Below are 22,109 nucleotides of genomic sequence, written 5' to 3'. Positions count from 1 at the left end.
TCTGCACAATATGCAGGCACCACCTGAAAGTGGATGGCTGCAGCACTATAGCCCCTTTCTAGGACATCCCTGAAGGACAGCAGTGAAGGGAAATCTTCCCAGTGGGCAGAACTTAGAGCAGTGCACCTGGCTGTGTACTTTGCATGGAAGGATAAATGGTAAGATGTGCGATTAAATACTGATTCATGGGCTATAGCCAATGATTTGGCTGGATGGTCAGGGACTTGGAAGAAGCATGATTGGAAAATTGGTGACAAAAAAATTGGGGAAAGAAGTATGTAGATGGACCTCTCTGAGTGGTCAAAAACTGTGAAGATATTTGTACTCCATGTGAGTGTTCACCAGTGGGTGACCAAAGCAGAGAAGGAGTTTAATAATCAAGTGGATAGGATGACCCGTTCTGTGGACACCAATCAGCCTCTTTCCCCAGCACCTCTGTCATTGTCCAATGGGCCCATGAGCAAAGTGGCCACTGTGGCAGGGATGGAAGTTATGCATGGGCTCAGTAACATGGACTTCCACTCACCAAGGTTGACCTGGCTACGGCCACTGCTGAGTGCCCAATTTGCTAGCAGCAGAGACCAACACTGAGCCCTAGATAAGGCACCATTCCTCAGGGTGATCAGCCAGCTACCTGGTGGCAGGTTGATTGTATTGGACCTCTTCTGTCATGGAAACGGCAGAGGTTTGTCCTCACTAGAATAGACACTTACTCCAGATAAGGGTTTGCCTATCCTGCAAGCAATGCTTCTGCCAAGACTACCATCCATGGACTCATGGAATGCCTCATCCACCGTCATGGTATTCCACAAAGCATTGCCTCTGACCAAGGCACTCATTTCCTGGCTAAAGAAGTGTGGCAGTGGGCTCATGCTCATGGTCTTACCATGTTCCCCATCATCCTGAAGCAGCTGGATTGATAGAACGGTGAAATGGCCTTTTGAAGTCACAATTACAATGCCAACTAGGTGACAATACTTTGCAGGGCTGGGGCAAAGTTCTCCAGAAGGCCGTGTATGCTCTGAATCAGCATCCAACATATGGTACTGTTTTTCCCATAGTCAGGATTCACCAGTCCAGGAATCAAGGGGTGGAAGTGGCACCACTCACCATCACCCCTAGTGATCTAGTAGCAAAATTTTTGCTTCCTGTTCCCGTGACATTACGTTCTGCTGGCCTAGAGGTTTTAGCTCCAGAGGGAGGAAACTGCCACCAGGAGACACAACAGGCTAAGAAGGGAGTTACAGTGTTGGCTGGGGTGACTGACCCAGACTATCAAGATGAAATCAGTCTACTACTCCACAGCGGAGGTAAGGAAGAGTATGCATGGAATACAGGAGATCCATTAGGGCGTCTCTTAATATTACTATGCCCTGTGATTAAGGTCGATGGGAAACTACAACACCCCAATCCAGGCAGGACTACAAATGACCCAGACCCCTCAGGAATGAAGGTTTGGATTACTCCACCAGGAAAAAAACCATGACCTGCCAAGCTGCTTGATGAATGCAAAGGGAATACAGAATGGGTAGTAGAAGAAGGTAGTCATCAATACCAGCTACGACCACGTGACCAGCTGGTCATGAGTATTTCCTTCTTCTTTTGTTAAAAACATGTTTGTGCGTGTATACACGTGTACTAATATGTTCATTTTATTTCCTTTCTCCTTTATCATGTGACATAAGATTTATTGAGTTCATATCAGCATTTAAGTATTGTTAACTTTATATAATAGTATTTGGGTTGGGGATTGGTGAGTTTCCAGTTGTACAAAGGATATTTGTATTATGTTAGGCATAATTATGCCCTTATTATTGTCTTTAATTGAAGATTATGTATGATCTCAGGAGATGTGTATGAGTTCGAGCTGACAAGGGGTGGACTTGCAATAGTTAATACTGTGAGTCAACTTGATTGGATTGAAGGATACAAAGTATTGATCCTGGGTATATCTGTGAGGGTGTTGCCAGAAGAGATTAACATTTGAGTCAGCCGGCTGGGGAAGGCAGATCCACCCTTAATCTGGTGGGCACAATCTAATCAGCTGCCAGCAAATATAAAACAGACAGAAAAACATGAAAAGGAGAGATGGGCCTAGCCTTCCAGCCTACATCTTTCTCCTGTGCTGGATAGTTCCTGCCCTCGAACATCGGACTCCAAGTTCTTCAGTTTTGGGACTCAGACTGGCTCTCCTTGCTCCTCAGCTTGCAGATAGCCTATTATGGGACCTTGTGATTGTGTAAGTTAATACTTAATAAACTCCCCTTTATATATATCTATCTATTTATCATATTAGTTCTATCCCTCTAAGAGAACTCTAACTAATACAGAGGGGATGAAGGATCGCACTTTGTTTTAGTCTTTTACTAGATCAGGCTGGTATATCATAAAAGGAAAAAGCAGGTCTCTATGAGTAAAGATCTGGAATTACCTTGAGTCTTGAAATCTTCTTCAAAGCACCTCCTGTTATTGGTGAATTCCAGGTTCTCAGTGTAACTATACAATTCTGTGGCAGGAAAGACAGAACAGTCACATTCGGGAGATCCTTAAAGAAGAGGCCCAAAGTAGAGAGGGTGGCATGAAAGAGCTGAAGCTTCCAACACATTCCTGTGTCCAATGAATCCAAAGCCAGCTTCCTCCTTTTCAGAGCAGTTAAAAATAGCCACTTGTGTCCCTGGGAGATTAAACCATCAAACCTGTCCTCTTCCTGCCAGCTGGCTGCTGCAGCAGAGAAGGCAGCCTTCAACATTTGGTGAGGGCCAAGAGGAGGACTGCAGCACAGAGAGCTTAATCTCATCACTCCTGTTTCTCAGGGCTGCAACTCCTGCTTTGTCAACCCAACTAGGAACTATCCCATCTGTAAGAGAAGAGGAGGGCAACACAACTCCTGAAACTTAGAGGAAAGATCCTTGTGCTGGATCAGGAAACCACGGCAAGGGCTGAAAAGTAAGTGCTGGATGGTTCTTCAGGGTTGGAGCCAGTTCATTCTCTCCCTGCTAAGTTTCCTCAAAGGGTATAGAAGTTTAGATTCCTGCCCACAGCCACTAAGCAGAGGCTGCAAAAAAAACTCTAGAGAACAGCTATGGTTGTCAAAGGGCTGCTGTGCCCAGGAAAATCTAACTTTGCTAACAGCAGCCTCTCAATACAAAATGCAAAAAGCTTACAAGAAATAAAAATGCCGGCCACGTGTGATGGCTCAGACCTATAGGATTGTAATCCCAGCACTTTGAGAGGCTGAGGCAGGAGAATTGCTTGAGGCCAGGAGTTTGAGACTAGCCTGGGCAACATAGCATGACCCTATCTCTACAAAAAATTTAAACATTAGCCAGGTGTAGTGGCACATGACTATAGTCCTAGCTACTTAGGAGGCTGAGGTGGAGGATTGTTTGAGCTTAGGAGTTTGAGGCTTTAGTGAGCTATGATCATGTCACTGCACTCCAGCCTGGGGTAACAGAATAAGACTCTGTCTCTTAAAAAAAAAGAAAGAAAGAAAGAAGAAAAGAAATAAAAATGCCCTTTCCTACTCTCTCTGTCTCTCTCCAGAACATTGTATATGTACCCTCATCTGACAGAAGATGAAGAACTGAAATACAGAAGTCAACAGATGATAGAACAGATTTCCTTTAAATCTCTGCTCCCTACCTGAGACCCTTCCTGGAAATTTAACTAGGTCACAGGTAATTCACAAAGCAAGAGAAATTCACTTATGTTCCAGCCAGCTGTCTAATGGTTGAGAAACACCTTGTCTGGGAGTCAGGGCTTTTGAGTCTTAAGTTCCAGAATCTAGGAGTGACCAGAAGCAAATCCCATCACTGAATCTTAAATTCTTCAGTCATTAGTGGAGAGGTGAATATATATATTTTTAAGAGTAAAGCACCACAAACCAAATCAGAAAAGTGGGCAAGGCTCTTAGGTACTGAACTTTAGTCTTGGTCTTTTTATTTTTAAATTTTAGATTATGAATTTTTATATACAGGTAAGAACAGAATAGTACATTTAAGACACCTGTGTATTATCTTCTACCCAGGTCAAACAAATGTTAGCATTTGTTATATTTGCTTCAGACTGCTCCCCAGTCTATCTTATTCCCTTCTCCAGAGGCAACTGCTATAATGAAATTGGTGTGTATCCTTCACAAGCCTATTTTTCTACTTTTGCTATATGCATATATGCCTGTAAACATATGATATTGCTCTGTTTAAAAACTTTTTTATCCAAGCAGTATCCTATTGTATAAATTCCTTTGTTACTGATCCTTTCTCCCAATTTTATCTTTAGCATTTATTATTATTATTATTATTTGGGATGGAGTCTCGCTTTGTCACCCAGGCTGGAGTGCAGTGGCGTGATCTTGGCTCACTGCAACCTCTGCCTCCCAGGTTCAGGCAATTCTCCTGTCTCAGCCTCCCGAGTAGCTGGGACTACAGGTGCATGCCACGATGCCCAGCTAATTTTTGTATTTTTAGTAGAGACAAGGTTTCACCATATTGGTCAGGCTGGTCTCGAACTCCTGACAGGTGATCTACCCACTTCGGCCTCCCAAAGTGCTGGGATTACAGATGTGAGCTATCGTACCCGGCCAAGCATTTATTGATACTGAGACATGTTGAGGCCAGGTGTGGTGGCTCACACCTGTAGTCCCAGCACTTTGGAAGGCCAAGGCAGGAGGATCACTTGAGCCCAGGAGTTCAGGACCAGCCTGGGCAACACAGTGAGACTTTGTTTCTACAAAAGATAAACAAAATTAGCTGGACATGGTGGCACAAAATTAGCTGGACATGGTGGCACAAAATTAGCTGGGCATGGTAAGGCATGCCTATGGTCCTAGCTACTTGAGAGGCTGGGGTGGGAGGATCACTTGAGCCCAGGAGCTCAAGGCTGTAGTGAGCTGAGATTGTGCCACTCAAGCGTAAGCAACAGAGCCAGACCCTGTCTCAAGAATAAAAAAATAAAAAATAAATATATTGATTTAGATCAATTATTATTTTAATGGCTATTCAATAGCCTACTGCACTAATATGCTATAGTTTATCCATTTCCCTACTGATGAGCATTGTAGGTTGTTTCCAACTTTTTACACTGATAAACAAGGCTGCAATAAACATCTTTGTACATTTTCTTGTGCCCAAGTGTAATTTTCTTTAGAGTGGATACCTAGGAGTAGACTTGTTGGGTCACAATATGTGCACATCTTCAACTTTGCAAGATATAAGCAAAATGCTTTTCAATTTTATACTCTGCTCCCCCATGTCTAGCAGTGCATGAAAGTACTAATTTCTCTGCACCCTCACCAACCCCAGGCTTTTAAGTTTTGCACTCTGATGATTGTGAAATAATATTTTATTATTTTAATTTGCTTTTCCCCATTTACTAATAAAGTTCAACATCTTCTCATATATTTATTGACCATTTGGCTTTTTCTTCTATAAATTCCCATTTATATTCTTTGCCCATTTCTTTGTTGGGTTGCTCATCTCTCTCCTCTCTTTAAAATATATATATATATTTATATCATATTCCTATTATGAATTCTAATCCTTTGTTGGTTATTAAACTTAGCTCTCTATTTCTCTGTCACTCATCACAAAATTTATTCTCTGTGCTCATGCACAAGAACGTCTTTAAAATTGTTTGTCTCTTTTCTCTGAAAAAGCATGCCTCAAAGTATCACTTCCATGTGACAGAATATTTAAATTTCACACATCTCCACCCAAAGCTTGTTTATTAATAACTGGCATTCATAGCACATGTAACATGGAGGCCCTTAATGTGAGGAGATCACATTCACCCTAAGCTAAAAATCCAGACAGAGACAAGCAGGCCAGCACTGAAAGAAGAATGGAATCACTTAACCCCAGCTCATAAACATCCAAGCAGAACTCTACTATGATGGATGCAGGTGACATGTCCAGCCTTGCTCAGCTGGCCAGTTGACTATAGTTTTTCCTCAGACTTTGCTGAGATTTTAATAAGGGGCAGTTGCGAGAGGAAGAAGGAGAAGATGGAGGTAGAGGAGACAAAGGAAAAAGAGATGGCATGGGATAGAAAGAGGGCAGCAGAAAGAAGGAGGCAGGCAAAGATATGGGTGACAGGAAGAGAAAAAGAGAAGGAATATGGAGAAGATGGAGAGAAAACTGATTTGAGAGTGCACCAAATCAGTTATTTTCAAAGAGAATAAAGAAGAGTGAGCAGGAAAGAGTGATAGAATGACAGAATGAAGAATACCATAGCCAAGGAGAATCACAGAAGGAAACGTGAAGACAAACAAAGAGATATTTACCACTTGGGTGGAGAGGAAAAGGAATGTGGAGAACAGCCTTTGTTCAACAGCCACTTGGTGAGAACAGACAAGCTTCCAGGGAGATCACAGGCCCCTTCCCTCTCCTCCTGGCCATTCTTCCACTAGCTACTGACCCATCTACCTCATACCTGACAACTCTGCTGCATGCCCATCTGCATCTCCATACTCAAACTCCAGAGTGGGACAGTCCACAGAGCCCTGTAACAGAGAAATTTTGTTGGTAACTGGGATAACTTGGAAAAAGGGGTTGCCAAGGGAAGACTGTACCCTTATTTATCTTCTTCCCCTCATGGAGGCCAAGGTTAGATCAGGGAGACAGTTAGGAGAGTCCTATTTGGGTCTTTCATCTCAGAGCTACCCTATGCCAAGCCAAAACTTGAGTCTCAGTGTGGGGAGGGGCTGAGGATTCCTATACAAAATCGGAAAGTCTGAATAAAGGGCCAGGATCTCAAACATATATGAAAGCTATGGTCTGTGTCCATATCTAATCTACATGAACACAGACCAGAGGAGCATCTAGCTGATTTATATAAAATTGAGACAGACAGAAACAAAGAGAACTGGATTCTAGCTTCAGTTCTGTCATCAACCCACTGTATGATATAGATCAAGTCTCATGCTGTGGATCATAGTTCCTTATTTTTAAAGAGGTTCTTTAGCTCTAATATTCCGCAACTTTAGGATTGTCTAATGATGCAACATCTCCACTCCAAGTTGTAGTAAAGATTACATTTCCCATGACGTTGTATGTATAAATTTATAATCCTATTAAATATGTTTTAATATAATCCCATCTTCTAACTTATTTAAACATTTTGGGATATTTCCTTCCTGTATATGTTAATACATATGAATTTTTAAAATTTTCAATCTCAGCTCTGTCACATACTATTTGATCTTGGACAAGTTAACCTCTCTGTGCCTCAGCGTGACATAAAAAATATACTGTTCTTTGCCCCTGGTTCCTGGTACAGAGCTCTTGAAACTCGTAGAAGTTCCTGAGTGATAGGAGTGTCAGTTATTCATAATGAGTCACTGTCAGCTTTACCAGAATTTATGCTCATGAGGTGACTTGTGTTAGGAAAGACCGAGCACATGATTAGAGGGTTTAACTTTCAGCACCACCCCCACATCCAGGTAGGGGAGGGGTACTACAGATTAAGTTCAGTCATGTGGCCAATAGTTTAATTATGTCTAGGTAATGAAACACCATAGGAAAACCCAGAAACAACTAGGTTCAGGCAGCTTTTGGGTTGGGGAACAAACAGATGTGCTAGGTAGGAGAGTGCTGCCCAGGGAAGATAAGGAAACTCTGCACCACCCCAAACCCATACTTCGTCCTTCGCGTCTCTTCCATTTAGCTGTTTCTGAGTCATATCCTTTATAATAAAATTATAATTCTAAGTACATGCTTTCCTGAATCCTGTGAGTTATTCTAGCAAATTATGGAACCTGAAAGGAAGATCATGATAACCGCTTAATTTGTAGTTGGCCAGGCTGAAGTGTAGATAGCTTGGGGATCCCACCTATGGCTGGTGTCTAACGTAGGGCCTTATAGGACTGAGCCCTTAACTTGGGGGTCTGTGCTAATTCTAGGTAGTTAGTGTCAGAATTGAATTGAATTGTAGGACATCCAGTTGGTGTTAGCGAATTGTTGGAAAATGACCTGCTCAGTTTTCCCATCTGTAAAATGAGGATAATAACAGGACTTACTTCATAGGGTTATTTTAAGGACTAAATGAGTTAATACAGGAAAGGCGCACGGCCTAGCACTTCGTAGCACTATGTGAGTGGTCACTCTATGATTTTAACATTATACTATAAAGGCATTCTTCTCACATTATTATGACTATTAGTTTAAATGGTTGTATAAATGGATGTACATTTATTTGTTTACTTAACTAGTTCCTTATTGAATATTTAAATGGTTTTTAATTTTCCTTTATTATATGCAACAAACTATAATAGACTTACACTTTTTTCTATATTTAGGATATTTCCTAAGCATAGATTTTTATAAAGAAAATTAATGAATCAAATCTTATGAACATTTTAAAGTCTCTTTGTATATAAGTTGCTCCCCCAAAACATTATGCCAATTTACACTGTCAACAAGGCAAATCGGCCGGGCGCAGTGGCTCACGCCTGTAATCCCAGCACTTTGGGAGGCCAAGGTGGGCAGATTACGAGGTCAGGAGATCGAGACCATCCTGGCTAACACGGTGAAACCCCGTCTCCACTAAAAACACAAAAAATTAGCCGAGCATGGTGGCGGACGCCTGTAGTCCCAGCTACTCGGGAGGCTGAGGCAGGAGAATGGCGTGAACCTGGGAGGCAGAGCTTGCAGTGAGCCGAGTTTGCGCCACCGCACTCCAGCCTGGGTGACAGAGTGAGACTCCGTCAAAAACAACAACAACAACAACAACAAAAAAACCAAGGCGAATCATGTTTTAATCCACTATAGCAAAGATTTCCAAACTTTTGGATTAAAAGGAACAGTAGGGAAAAAGAAAAAGGTGGAGAGTGGCAAATGACATAGGGTTGTTACTGTTTTATTCTGATAGGTAAGGACTTTAAAAACTTTAAAAAATTCAAAAAATGAAAGACAGAATCTCAGAATAAAGAACAGCCATTAAAAATTGTTTTTCAAACTTTTTGGAAAAATGATACCTTTTACATTATGTCCCAGCACACACACACACACAAAAACTGGAACAAAAGTTTAACAAAATATTTACCTTTACTGCATGTGATGCAGTGATATTTTCTATTATTTTCTTTCTTTTTTTTTTTAAGACAGGGTCTTCCTCTCACCCAGGCTGGAGTGCAGTGGCATGATCACAGCTCACTGCGGCCTCAACCTCCTAGACTTCAGTGATTCAGCCTCCTGAGCAGCTGGGACAACAGGCGCGCACCATCATGCCTGGCTAATCTTTTTTATTTTTTATTTATTTGTAGAGATGGGGTCTGCCTACATTTCCCAGGCTGGTCTCGAATTCCTGAGCTGAAGCTATCCACCTGCCTCAGTCTCCCAAAGTGCTGGGATAATAGGCATGAGCCATCATGCTGGCTTTATTTCTTAAAATAAAAATTTTAGCCTCAATTAACAGGTTGCCCCCTATAGCAGTTTGAAAAACACTGTTTTAAATTGTATACATTCTTAAATTTAATATATTGAACTAAATTTTTAGAAAAACTCACTTCAATGACCTGAATTTTCCTCATTTTACCACAGACCAGTTAAAACTTTGTCAAGGAGTTTGAGATCAATAAACCAGATCTGGCTAAAAGAGGTCTGAGGTGAATCCTTTTATTAGGTTAAGACTCTTCTTATTAAGCAAACAATTATTCTTTAGCTTCCTTTTTAGGTTGGGATGTTCACACACTAAGCCAGTGGGAGAAGGTAGGTCAACGGTGCTTCCATAAACAGTGATACACGATGAGGCTCTCTTGACTTGTGCCACAGTAATTCTCTTCTAGTGATTTTCTAAAAGCCCTAGAGAGGAAAAAAATCCCATCTCCTCTAAGGACTGCCTTCCACAGGAAAGCAAAAAGAGGGAGAGAAGAAAAGCAGATCTGGCACCTGGGTACTGTGGTGATAGGGGATGTACTGGCAGGTAAAATGAGTCCTGCTGCAGCAGAAGGTAGAGGAAAGCTAATCTTTCCAGCCAGGCTTTTGGCAGGCAATGAGCCCAGATAGAGATGATCGCAGCAGTTGTTCATTTCCAGGCATGAAGAGTGCAGCTGCAGACAATCAGCAGGTAAACCGCGGTGCAGGTGGAAAGCTTTCGAGTCTCTGGACACTGCAAAGTACTGGCAAAAGCAAAGGACTGTACTCTCAGAGCCTTTGCCTGAAGAAGACTTGACAGGTGGGGAACAGATTGCAACTTTAGAAGGGAGACCCAGGCAGAGACTTTTTTATTCCCCCCATAGAACATATCATTCTGAAATTATTTTATTTACTCACAATTTGTCTCCCCATGGGCGAAGACCCTATCTTGTTCACTGATATATCCCTGGCACTTAAAACAGTGGCTGGCAGAAAGTCCTCGATAAATAATCGTTGAATTAATGAATGGCTCATCTCCCCAAAAAAACATTTGAACGAGAACAATGTCTCTGTGGGGGAAGGAGGTACAGGGTGCCCTAAAAGACCAGACTCATCTTGAAGTAGGGAGGGAGACGATGTGGCGGGTATCATCTAGCAAGACAGGAGGGCTGAGCTCTCTGCCTCTGCAAGGTGGTGACTTTGGGCCAGTCTTTTCATCTCCATTTCTACCTTGAAAAAAAATGAATGGATTCCTCCTACTCTACCTACATCAAAATGGAAAGCATACATGAAATCACTTTGGAAACTGAAATGCTATTCAAATGGTAAGGCAAGGTCTGGGATGCCAAAGACCTGGTTTCTAGTACCAGCTCTGCCACTTGATGATGATGATGATGATGATAGTAATATACTAAGAGTTACTATGTACTGACTAATTACATGCATTGTGCCTGCACTGTGCCAAACATTTTATAGTCAATTATCTCATTTTGACTTTATCACAACCTTCTGAGGTAGGCAGTGTTAATCTCATCTTACAGATGAAGAAACTGGAGCTCAGAGAGGTTCCGTAATGTGCCGAAAATCACACAGGTAGTAAATGGTAGGGCTAGGAGTCAAAACCTGGTCTGACTACTCCAAAGCCTGGTGTTCTTGACCACCAACTATGCCAGATGTCTGATCCTGGGCAAGTCACTCCTCTTTCTTTTAGGTCTGTAAAATGAAAGGGTTATACCAGATGATATCTGCAGACCCTGCCACATCTGACATTTTGTCGTCTATTCTGATCCCCGCTCAGATCCAACTGATGGAAACTGCCTCAATGAGGGGATAGGGAAGTGATAATAATTCAACGCTTTCATCTTCCTAGATAGGGTTTCTTTTTTCAGGAGAGGAGGAAGAGATCGAAATATTCACACTCCTATTTGTATCCTGCGACTGCTCCCTCCAGATAGCCACTCCAGGACTGCCCCTGCCTGAATCCCGTCTCGCTCAGCCCTCACAGGCAGGGGCCTGATGTCCGCGGAAGGCGCTCCCTAAACGGCCTAAGACTTACGGGGGGAAGGGGACGGGCAGGGAACGGGCAGAAGTCCCTCGGCTGGCCCAGGGGCCCGCCGCAGGCAGCCTGGGAGGGGGACTGCGGTTGCCCCACTCGCCAATCCTGCTTTCCTGCGGCTGAGCTCCAGCCGCCCACCCCTCAAGCCAGTCACTTAACCTCTCCGCTCCTGTTCCCCCGTCTATAAACTGGGATCGGAATTTCTGCTTCAGGGGGCTGCAGCGATTCAGTGAGATAAATATCTGGAAAGTATCTGGTCCGCTCAATACCGCGCTCATCTTCGCGCAGCGGGGGAAAGCCAGAGGGCTAGAAAGCCCCCAACCCGCGGCAGGAGACGTGCGGACACTGGTCGGGGCTAAAGAGCCCAGAGTTCAGCCGCTAGGACCCCGCAGGCGCCCACTGCGCGGGGCTGATCGAGCGCGCCGAGGGCTCCGGGGCCGAGGCCGAATCACCTCAGCCGCCGCTTCCCGCCGGCGGGCGTCTCCGGGCCCCAGCCGAAGCTTTCCGGGCTCCTCACCTCTGACTCCCGCCGCTGGCTTCGGAACGCTTCGCGGCCCTTGGGCGCCGCCTGCTTCCCTTTGCCGCCGCCGTTGCCATTGCCATTTGCCGGCGGGCCCGCGGTCCCAGGCGCGGCGGGGTCCTCCATGCTGCTGGTCAGCGGCTCCCCTCAGGGTTCCGCTCGCTTTGCCGGAGGCGACCCTACCGCCGCGCGCCGGGAGCCAGGCCCCGCCCCCTCCACCTCTATTGGTTACGGCAGCTCGCCGCAACCCCGCCCCGCGAGGCGATTGGCTGCTCGACCGGCCGGAGCGGGACTCGAGGAGGTGGGGACTCATTGAAGAGATGTTGAGGGGATCTTTTTAGTCCTGCGGCATTGCTGGCGGACGGAGACTCCTAGGTTAGCTTCAGGCTCCACACCTCGCGAAAGCTGGGCCTTGAGCTCAGGCGGGTTATCTCTCTGCTCCTCACTCGGTGTCTCTCAGCTCTCACCCCCGTCCCTGTAGCGACCTTTTCCGGAGCTCTAGTCTCCGCCTACTGCTCCACAGCAGTCTCCGTTTCCCTGTTACCACCGACCCGGCCCCCCATATCCCGGCTCCTGCACACGTCCCATATCCCGCTTAGTCTCAGGGGAGGGATGGCACCGCCAGGTGGCCAGGGACATCGCCCGAAACGAGGGACTCGCTGTCTCTGGAAGCTGAGAATTCTCAGCGTTTTTCTGAAGAGAACGCATCTCGCCCGGAGCTAGGGCTTGGCTGGGAGACTGGAGGTCTAAGGGTGGGATGGGGGCGTTTTTCCGTCACTGAAATTGGTGGTGCCCTCGAGGGCTGCTCCTGTCATCTGCCCTTCTCTGCTGTAGGGAGCCTCTTCCTCATGGTGTGTAAATGTTGAGGGTAGAGCAAGCCCCCACCCTCACCTGCTCGCCAGTCCTTTCTTTCCTTCCTCTCTCTTTTCTAAGATGCTTCCTAAGGGCTCATTGTTACTGGGGGCAAAAGAGGCTGTTTGATCTGCCCTCTCCTGAATTTAAAAAGTAGCTTGTAGTAAATATTTAGACAGTCTGGCTTGGTAATAGAAGCCCCAAAGACGTAGGCTCAGGGGAACAGGTGGGACCAAATCGCTGTCCCCAGCCTGGTTGCTTTAGGAAGGGTCTGGGGGATTGTTGAACTGAGCTTGGTGCCAGGCACTGCAGTAAGCGCTTTCCAAATATCACATCATACCTCTCCCCGACAGGGTATTTTTACGAATCCAATGTTACTGATGAAGAAACCGGCACTTGCAGATTCCTCCCTGCGGTTTCCAAGGTATCATATTCTATCTTGTCTCAGGGTCTTGCCTATGCTGTTCTCTGGAGGAGACTGTCTTCTGTTCTCCTGGTTGATTCCTTTTCTCTCATAAAAATTCTAGTTAGTTGTCACCTCCTCCTCCTCCACAAAGCTTTCCTTTTAGCCCTCAACTCATTCAGGTTGTGTTGGTGTCAAACCCGTTCTGCCTAGATCCAAAATCCTAACCTTTTCCACGATATACCCAAAGCAAAGGGCCTAGAGGAATTACTCCACCTTCCCATACCTTAGGGACAACCCTGTCCCTTTCTTACCATCTCTCTCTCTCTCTCACTTTTCCCTTTGCCAGTTCATAGGCGACAGAACAAGGCAAGTTTGAGAGCACTCTTTGGAGCTTTTTGGGTTTTCTCACCCTGGTCCCCAGTATCTCCTTACTGTACCTTCCCATCTTCCCTTTCCTCTTCCAGTCCCACTCCTCTCCCCACCCACATATAGGCTCCTAGCGAGTAAGACCAAATTTAGCTCATTTTTGTATGCCCCTAATTTATGACGTTTAACGCAGCGTTTCACAGTCTCTGTACTATTGACAATTGGGGCTGAATATTTATTGTAGGGGCTGTCCTGTGCATCGTAGGATGCTTAGCAGAATACCTGGCCTCTCTTCACTAGATGCCAGTAGTATCCTCCCGCTAGTGCGACAACCAAAAATGTCTCGGGGCAGGGGGGTGGGTGTGGGGGGTGGGGAGTGTGACGTTTACAGAACTGAATTGATATGAATTTCCAAGGAAGTCCCTGGCTCAAGGCCTGAACTACTTGACTTTGGATTTTTTTCAGGGTATAATTTGTTAAACTCTTAAAAATTTACACCCTGCTTTAAAGTTCACAACCCACGCCTTGCTCATCACTGCTTCAGTGTGGTAAACCTGCCACAGCACAGCCCATTGGGATTTCTTAATAGAAAGAATTCATTATTCTATCTCTCTTCTTCCCAGTACTTCTCCTCCTAAGTAGTCAGAGCCCTAAGGTTAACAGGCCCAGAACTTCATATTCTTTTGTGAGCCCAATCAATCAGCAGGATCCCAACAGTGGTAGCAGACAGGAGTGGCCAGTTTTGATGCTTTATTCTTTTCCTGCCTATTCCTAGGGGAAAGGGCAGACTGATCTTGGGAGTAGGATAGAGGACAGCTTGCAAGTCCCCTCTGGTAGCTATCTAAAGCCACTTGCTAAGCCTAGAGGCTCCATCTGGCTTTAATTTCAGAGAAGGAATGTGTAAAACTGGTGCTATGAAGATTGCGTAGAGTCAACACGAGGAGAGACCTCAATCCATGATCTTTTCCACATCTCAGCGAAATAGAATACCTTTACTAAGATCAGACACCTATGTGCTCATTATAGGCCCAGACGTTCAAAATTTCTAATAAGGAGGAAGATATCTGGAAACAACTGGAAGATGTAACAAGAAACCACAGAGTAACTGAAAACTTTGAAACTACAGGCCATGGAATTGGCACACATTCAATTTATTTTAGCTTATTTGTCAACAAAGGCATGATAGTCATCAATACCATTCACCACAGAGGCACCCATACCTGGGAGCTAGTCAAGGCTGGTCAAGTCTCTCCATCTTGCAGAGATGGCTCCAATGCTGTTATATTTGACGTTATTAAAAAACCTACATTACCAATTTCCCTTGTCCCAAAACTCAGGCTGCCAGCAGAGGGTTGGAGGTATAAATAGGTATAGTTACAAGAATCACATATACCCTTTTCCCCATATAAGCACTCCACTTTAATCCACAGAGGTCAGATACTTGACTAAATGGATAGCACCTGGCACTGAAAAAGCTTAATAAGACGCAGGAAGTTTTAAAGTACCTGCTTTTTGAGGCTATCAGGCAGTTAGGATAATTTAGTAAAAAAAGGATAGAACACCCTCCTCTCTCCATAAAGGGCAAGTGTGGGTGTAATGATGCAACAGAGGTTGTAGGGCTCTAGATTGAGACAAGGAATGATGTGTATGCAGTCAGCAGTGCGTGCCAGGCTCTGTAAATAAGCAGCACTTTTTATATATCGGTTCATTAAATCCTTATCCTAGGAGATAAGCAGTATCCATTTCACAGGCAAGAAAATTGAGGCTGTGAGTGGTTATGTAATTTGACTAAGTTACATAACTTGTAAATGGCAGAGCTGGGACTCAAACCCAAGCTAGCCTGCTTTAAAGTTCAAGTTTTTTTGCACAATATTGTGAGGTGGAGAAACTTGTGCAGCAGTGGATAGCTTGGGCTTACCCTATGATTCTGAAATAAAGACCCAGGCACCCAAGGTTCCATCCTTCACAAATGAGGAGTCAAGCCCTACTGCAGGGGAGCAAATCCTTTGAGCTGACCGGCTTCATTGCTAGCTGCTGCATTCTCCTCCTCTTAACTGGAATGGCACTAATTTTGAGGATTACTGACTGCCCAGACGATTCTAGCCCTGTGTCCCTTAATCTAAATAATCAGAAGCCAAAGTGGCAGAAGATTCTGCTATGAAAAGAAAACATCTTGCATACAGGATGCAGAACTAGTTTAGGTAGTCAACTAAAGAAGGTGGCTATCAGAAAGCTACCCAAAGATGGTTACCCTACTGGCAGTTGAGAAAGAATAGGCAATTGAATTATCCTTTGGTTAAATCAGGCAACTTGATTTAGAGACAAATCTCTGCCTGATGCACTTCTTTCTTCCCTTTGGCTGGATATAATCAGGTCCTAGTTATCAAGGTCCTTTGGTCCCAAACTGGGGGATGCTGATTTCCTGCATTTTTCAACTAAAAGGGAGTCAGGGACCTAGAACTATGGTTTAGTTTCTCTGAGTTAAGCCTACAGTCCTCGACTCCCCAGGGTGGTGGTTCTGAGAAGACAGGTTCTTTACACACACAGCCAGGATGCGCGTGTGTGCTGGCTGGTAGGAGGGGAACACGATATTTATTAACTAAGGTCAAACATGCCTATTGGTAACATTTTCACATCCTTGCCCTACAGCAGGATCTCTAGTTTGTTGCCCAGAGATCTCTCTCATCTCTGAATTTCTAGTTCACAGAAACAAGAAATACCCTTAAGAGTCCATGTTAAGAATATTTTATTTGTTTTTTGAGATTACATAGTCATTATTGCTGATCTAATACAATCACTTAGACATAAAGATTTCCAAGAACTTCTCAGAAATGGTGATCTTTAGAAGTTTTATTCCTTTCAGTAAGATGACAGAACTAGATGATTACGTATATAGATATATATATATATATATATGTATATATAGAGTTTAGAACCTGTCCACATATAATTTGCTGGTGTTGCCTATTTTCCTTCCGTAATTTTCCTTTATTGAAAAAGCTTAATGCAACAATGCATTTTGATTCCTTTTTAAAAACCATGGCAAAGTTAATTTTGAGAAAACCACAGGAGCAGCAATATCAGATCTGTTTAGAGAAAAGCGAAGCAGCATAAAAGCTTTGCAGGAGTATGTGGCCATGGGGAGCCGTGCTCATATGGGCAAGTAGGATAGGGAGGGAGGAGAGCAGAAGGAAGGTAGAGTAGATACATTTTTTTTCTTTGTTTAAATGAAAAAAAGAAAACTGAATATCTCCATTAAGAAGGCAAAAAAGTGCCAGGCACGGTAGCACACACCTGTGGTTCCAGCTACTCAGGAAGCTGAGGCAGGAGGATTGCTTGAGCCCAGGAATTTGAGACCAGCCTGGGCAACATAGTGAAACCCTGTCTCTAAGGGTGAAAAGAAAAGAAAGAAAGAAGGCAAAATATTAGCACAGATTCATTGTAGAGAAAATGTTATGTATCCTCACAGACTGGAGCCACATACAAAGACATAAGTAGCCTTCTTTCCCATGCTTCCAGATAACCAGGATGCATCTAAGGTAAGAGGTTGGAGGAAAGAAGACACATTGCTCTGATTCCAAGGGTAGAGGGAATAATGACCAGATTTCAACCCTAAGATAGGACCCAAATACTTGGGAGGCTTGTGGTTCTTTCTTCTTAATGGTTGATAACACAGTGTCCCTACAGAGAGGTCATCTGAAACTCAGAGGCAAATAACTCATCATGGGCAGCAACACTGGCAACCTAACTTAGAAGCCCAGTGTGGCCCCTTTTTTATTTGGAGTGGGTCTCTTCACTATAGCAAGGCAGAATGTACTCTTTAAGTACCAGCACATAGTAAGCTCCAGAGAGCAAGGCTTTGCTGAGAAACAGCAGGTTATGATTTTTGGTCTAAGAATACAATAGGCTAGAGACCATCTATCTGCCAAATGGAATCTGCTCTGGATATAAGATAAGGTACAAAGATCTGAATCCCTTGCTAAAGGGAACCAATTAATACAAAAATCAGGACTAGGTAGGCAAAAGGAAGAACTGAATGGCTTAGTGGAATTTTTAGCATTTATGATCTTCCTTACAAAAAAAGAATATAACCAGTACTTGCTGAGACATATGGCCTCTGAAGAACTGTAGTCTATGGGCTGAGCCTGTATACTATTAAATGAGGCAAACAGTCATTTACCAAAGTTCCACTTCCCTACTTCCGAAAGTAAGGTCACTTTCAGACTAGCTTTGAGAGTATATGTGAAGACCAGGAGAAGTTGGAGAGGGTGGAGGTAGAAGAAGAGAATCAGGATGGGAAGGTTTTGGTGATCATGCGTGGTCTGGTGTTATCTTGAGTCACCTTGGTCTTGAGACTTTGAGGCAGACCAGCATAGGAAAAAAGTGGGAAACAAACAAACCTGAGAGTGTTAAAAAGGATCGGTAAGGGGAAGAGGCTTATTTAATTCAAGTTTCCTAGGGCCAGTCCAGACTAACTCTTAGAACCAATCTGGTCCTAATGAAATGCTTGAGACCAACAGATCAGTCTCCAAAAGGAATCTAATTTTTGGGGACATAAAATGTCATGCTGCCCACACCACATTACTAATTCTTTTTGTAGCACTGGAGTTACTCAAGAAACTGACTCTGAAATACAGAATCATCAAATGGAAGAGGTTAAATCATAAAAGATATGCCAGCAGAGAAGACCACAGATCAGACTGCAGATCTCGGTTTCACCCATGGCAATGGCCAAAGGAATGAATGTCTGACGAGGTTCAAACTAGTCAAATTAGCTTTGATAATCTGGATACAGTTTACAATTTCATCTCTGTATCCCTCAGCCAGTCAAACTGCAATGGCCTTCCTGGGAAACAAATAAATATACTCTGCTTTGTTAGGGTATCAAGCTGTGAGTCTGAAAGACCTGTCCCATTTCCAAAGCCTATCCCCCTAAGTCCCTGGAAAAGTATGCCTTTCCCTACTCAGTTTCAGACGTAGCTTTAGGCAATAGCAGGAAGTTTCAGGAAGCAGTGTTTCAAAACAAGCTCTCCTTTTCTGAGATAGTGCCAATCTGGAGGGGCTTCCTTGGAAACTATCCAATCAAATGACAAGGAAGTAAAACTATGGGTCCCAGTGGAGCTGGCCCCACTTCCTGAGCAGACGTTGGCTGGATTAGAAAGACAGCAGAACAAATGTCTGACAAATACCAAAACTGTGGAGGAAATAATGGAGGCACATCCCTCTTGCAACCAGAAAGTGTTAAAATGGACATAAATATTCAAGGAGAAGAAAGGAGTCCTGGGTAAGAAAGGAGACCCCTGGTAGGCACAGCACAGCTGAGTTCTTGATGTAGCTTGGCAAAGCCATAAATAACACTCCTTCCTTATTAGCCTTTATATAAAGAAGGCAGTGATAGTGACGGTCAAGATTGGGAACCCAATCTTGTGTGAAACACTGGCCATGTTAATTCCAAACGGCCTCACCCGGGGAAGGGCCAAGCTGAGAAAAGCAGGTGCTGAAAATTTATTCCAGAAAACTCCAGGGAATAGGGAGTATGGAATCCCTGGACTAACTCGTGAGCCTGGACAAGAGGAAAAACGGCCACTGCTGAGGATTCAGTCAATGGGGAATGATGCAAATGATGCACTGGGAGCAGTAACCCCATTTCTTTCCTTCCTCAGCCCATCCTCTGTGGCTTTCATGGCCCTTAGGGCAGTAACCACACTCTGGGCCAACACTACAGGCACAGGATTCTTGATTTTAATAAATAAATAACCTAACACACAGGGTGAGCACGGCAGGCAGCTTTGATTGGAGAAGCAGCTTGCTGGATTCTTTCTTGTATAGTAGTGGAGAAAAGGCTTGGAGTTCTATTCCTTAAAAATTCTGGTTTGAGTTACAGGAACTTAATACCTGGAGGGAAAAAGAAAGATGAGACTGTGATGTTATCAGCTAATGGGGATGCTGGGACATGAAGAGCCTGCCTAAAGGTGTAACAGGGAGGCAGAGACTTTTCTGGAGTGTACAGTGACAGGAAATAACTGTGTTTCCTTTTCACATCATTGAAAAAGGCCAATATTTCTCCATAAAGAGATAAAAATCATAGCAACAAGATGAAATGGGGAAAGGAATTGAGGAAGGGGAACTTTATTTAATGAGGCAAATAGCCACTTACCCAAACTCCACCTCTCTATCTCCAAAAGGCAAATTCAGGAAGGGGAATACTATTTAAGGCCTTGAAGAGTCTTTTGAAGGTGGCAGTGAGGGGAAGTGGGTTCATTTTTCTGAGTTCATGTAAGCATATGTGGTTGGGGATGCAAAGACCAATTCCAGTGCAGGAAGCTCATCACTGCCCAGGTGTCCCTGATTTCTGGGGAGCCCAAGGCACCTGTAGTAATTAGGCTTGAAGGGCCCATTCTTGTTGAGTCCCAGATACTTGGCCTGTTCATCTGTCAGCTCTGTCAAGTGGGCATCAAAGGTAGGCAGGTGTAGGCTGGCCACATACTCATCTGGAACAGACCACAGAAGCCCTGGTATAAGCATTCATGCCTTTTATCTGATGGCTATTGTCCCCAAGCTAGGCCTTAAAAAGTTCAAAGACACCTTCTAATTCCTGGAGCTGAATGAAAAAGTTCAACCTTCGCTCACTGGTCCTCAATTCTAAGGAATAGCTGCCTTCAGCTTCAAGCCCAGTGCTTTCCAAAGCCTTAATAATTCATCCTTACTAACTCAGCTTTGAACCCTGCCTTCCAGAAAAGTGCAGGAGAGATGAAAGAAACAACAGGCATTAAGATTTAAAAGAAGGAATAGGATAATGTGGGAACTAAATAATGGGAAGCTCCAACTTGAGTTTTGCCTTGGACTCCATACTTTGGGTCATTTAAAACAACTAATGCCTGGGGAAACTTGAATGGAAAAACTAAGAAGGATACTAAATGGGATAAATGAACTGTTTGCTTTGCTTTTAGTACTCTTAATTCTTATGGGTTTCTGTTCACATTCTATTATCTGACTACATAGTACTTATTCATAATCTTATGTCATTTCCTATGTATTTGTTTGGTCTCCCAACTTCATTATACATTCTGTCAGAATATGGACTGTGCTGTTGCTTTTATATCCTTCTAAAGTGTCTACTAAAGGGAAAATGTATCAACTTTTAACAGTTGTTATATACCTAGTGCTAAGGCAAAACAAAACCAGAAGCTTATTTATTACCTGATCTTTGCCTGAGGAGTTTATAAACACACTGTATCAGTTCAGGTGCTTGAGGCAGGCTCTTTAAAAATTTAAGACAGGTTAATGTTTCTCTTATACAAAACACCCACATAACTAAATAGCTCCTATTCCACATCTCTCCTTTGGCCTGAAGCACTGGGATTGGTGTTGGAAGGTGTAGTAAGAAAGTCTTGTGTCGTCTGAGAAAAGTTTGGTAGGGGCTATTTGGCAGCCTAGAATTGGAGTAAGTCAGATGTCACAAGGTAGGAGATGATTCTTCTCTTTTAAGGGAAGATTTTTTTTTTCTCCTTTGAGATTCCCACATAAAGATACTTTAAGAAAAAAAAAATCCTTAAAATTCACAGGCAGGTAAAATAAATCACAGCATAATATCACAACTTTGCTAGGGCAACACATGTAGAAAATGGGATAAATAAATGGGAATGGCACCTAGGAATCCTAATTCCTACTTTACAAGATGAAGGTACCTTTCTCCCCCCATCCTTAAGTAAGTTAATGCCCCCAAACTTCCTTTAGCCTCAGACTCTGAACTACTTTGGTAAGGATGGAGATGGAAGAGTAAATACTTACCCATCTTCTTGGGCAACAGGTAGACATCCTGCTTATAGCGACCCTCAGGAGCATTGTAAAGCTCTATCAAGGCAAGAGCCTAGAAAAGCAGAGAGATGGATGCTGATGTGCCATTCATGGCAATCTACCCAAGCAAGTGAAACCTGGTGGGTCTGAGGACCCTCTCCAGACTACTGCTATCCCACTCTGGAAGCCTTACCTGAGTAGTAGCAGTGATTGAGAGCACAAATGTAGGCACTGTGGAGCAGCTAAGGTTCAGCAGGCGGCCCTAGTGATCAAAGGTGAAGACACAAATGGATTAGGACAAAGTTGCTGGCCTTTGAGAAGTGAGGGAAGAGAAGCATGACCACCATTTTCCAAACACTTCCTGACTAACACTGCTGGAAAAAAAGCAGCTATTCAATATATAAGAACTAACTGACTGACATTTAAATGAAACCACTAAAATTCTGGAAAATCTGATGAAACTAATAGCTAAAAGATTTCTGGAATTATTTAAAAAGGAATACAGATGGTCATATGACACTGAGGCTTATGCCAAATATCAGTATACTTCTCTTGAATTTTCCACTCTCTATAGCAAAATATCCTCCTTCTGAGGATCGGCATTCCTTTTAAAGACTGTCTTGAAATAAACAATGATCAGTCAAATCCAGGGACAATCTCTCCAGGTTGTGAGGGGAGGTATATTTGGACTTAGGAAGCTGTGATGATTGATTGATTGATTGATTGATTAGATGGAGTCTCCCTCTGTTGCCCAGGCTGGAG

The 22,109-nt window shown here is 43.7% G+C and overlaps 2 protein-coding genes and 1 long non-coding RNA gene across 12 annotated transcripts in view; 1 reads left to right on the top strand and 2 right to left on the bottom strand.

The window, feature by feature from the left end:
• Positions 1-12,177, bottom strand: part of STRIP2 (striatin interacting protein 2) — a 58,078-nt gene extending 45,901 nt beyond the window's left edge. For 3 of the 4 annotated variants that reach the window (XR_010158992.1, XM_009454194.4, XM_016958146.3), the window contains exons 1-3: positions 11,924-12,146; positions 6,430-6,499; positions 2,432-2,506 (exon numbers count right to left, since the gene is read on the bottom strand). Coding sequence is in view for 3 of the 4 variants with exons in the window: in XM_009454194.4 (XP_009452469.1) it covers positions 2,432-2,506; positions 6,430-6,499; positions 11,924-12,052 (274 nt within the window). In the remaining variant the exon portion in view is untranslated. Of the gene's footprint in view, positions 1-2,431; positions 2,507-6,429; positions 6,500-11,923 lie in introns of all 4 variants that reach the window. The other variant, XM_519374.8, reaches the window with a different exon arrangement.
• A 43-nt stretch (positions 12,178-12,220) lies between these two features.
• On the top strand, positions 12,221-13,202 carry LOC107971614 (uncharacterized). The gene is made up of 2 exons (XR_001714527.3): positions 12,221-12,301; positions 13,132-13,202. It is a non-coding gene; the product is annotated as an uncharacterized LOC107971614 (long non-coding RNA).
• A 3,070-nt stretch (positions 13,203-16,272) lies between these two features.
• The window catches only part of AHCYL2 (adenosylhomocysteinase like 2), a 207,798-nt gene continuing 201,961 nt past the window's right edge, over positions 16,273-22,109 (bottom strand). For all 7 annotated transcript variants that reach the window (XM_063815588.1, XM_054656293.2, XM_519372.9 and 4 more), the window contains 4 exons: positions 21,541-21,609; positions 21,342-21,420; positions 19,921-20,041; positions 16,273-19,445 (listed from right to left, as the gene is read on the bottom strand). In XM_063815588.1, coding sequence (XP_063671658.1) covers positions 19,439-19,445; positions 19,921-20,041; positions 21,342-21,420; positions 21,541-21,609 — 276 coding nt within the window. In that variant the 3' untranslated portion in view covers positions 16,273-19,438. The remainder of the gene's footprint in view (positions 19,446-19,920; positions 20,042-21,341; positions 21,421-21,540; positions 21,610-22,109) is intronic.

Source organism: Pan troglodytes, chromosome 6 (genome assembly GCF_028858775.2).
Source record: "Pan troglodytes isolate AG18354 chromosome 6, NHGRI_mPanTro3-v2.0_pri, whole genome shotgun sequence".
Classification (NCBI taxonomy): Eukaryota; Metazoa; Chordata; class Mammalia; order Primates; family Hominidae; genus Pan; species Pan troglodytes.
Note: the sequence above shows the minus strand (reverse complement) of the source record. Positions and strands in the feature narration are given on the sequence as shown.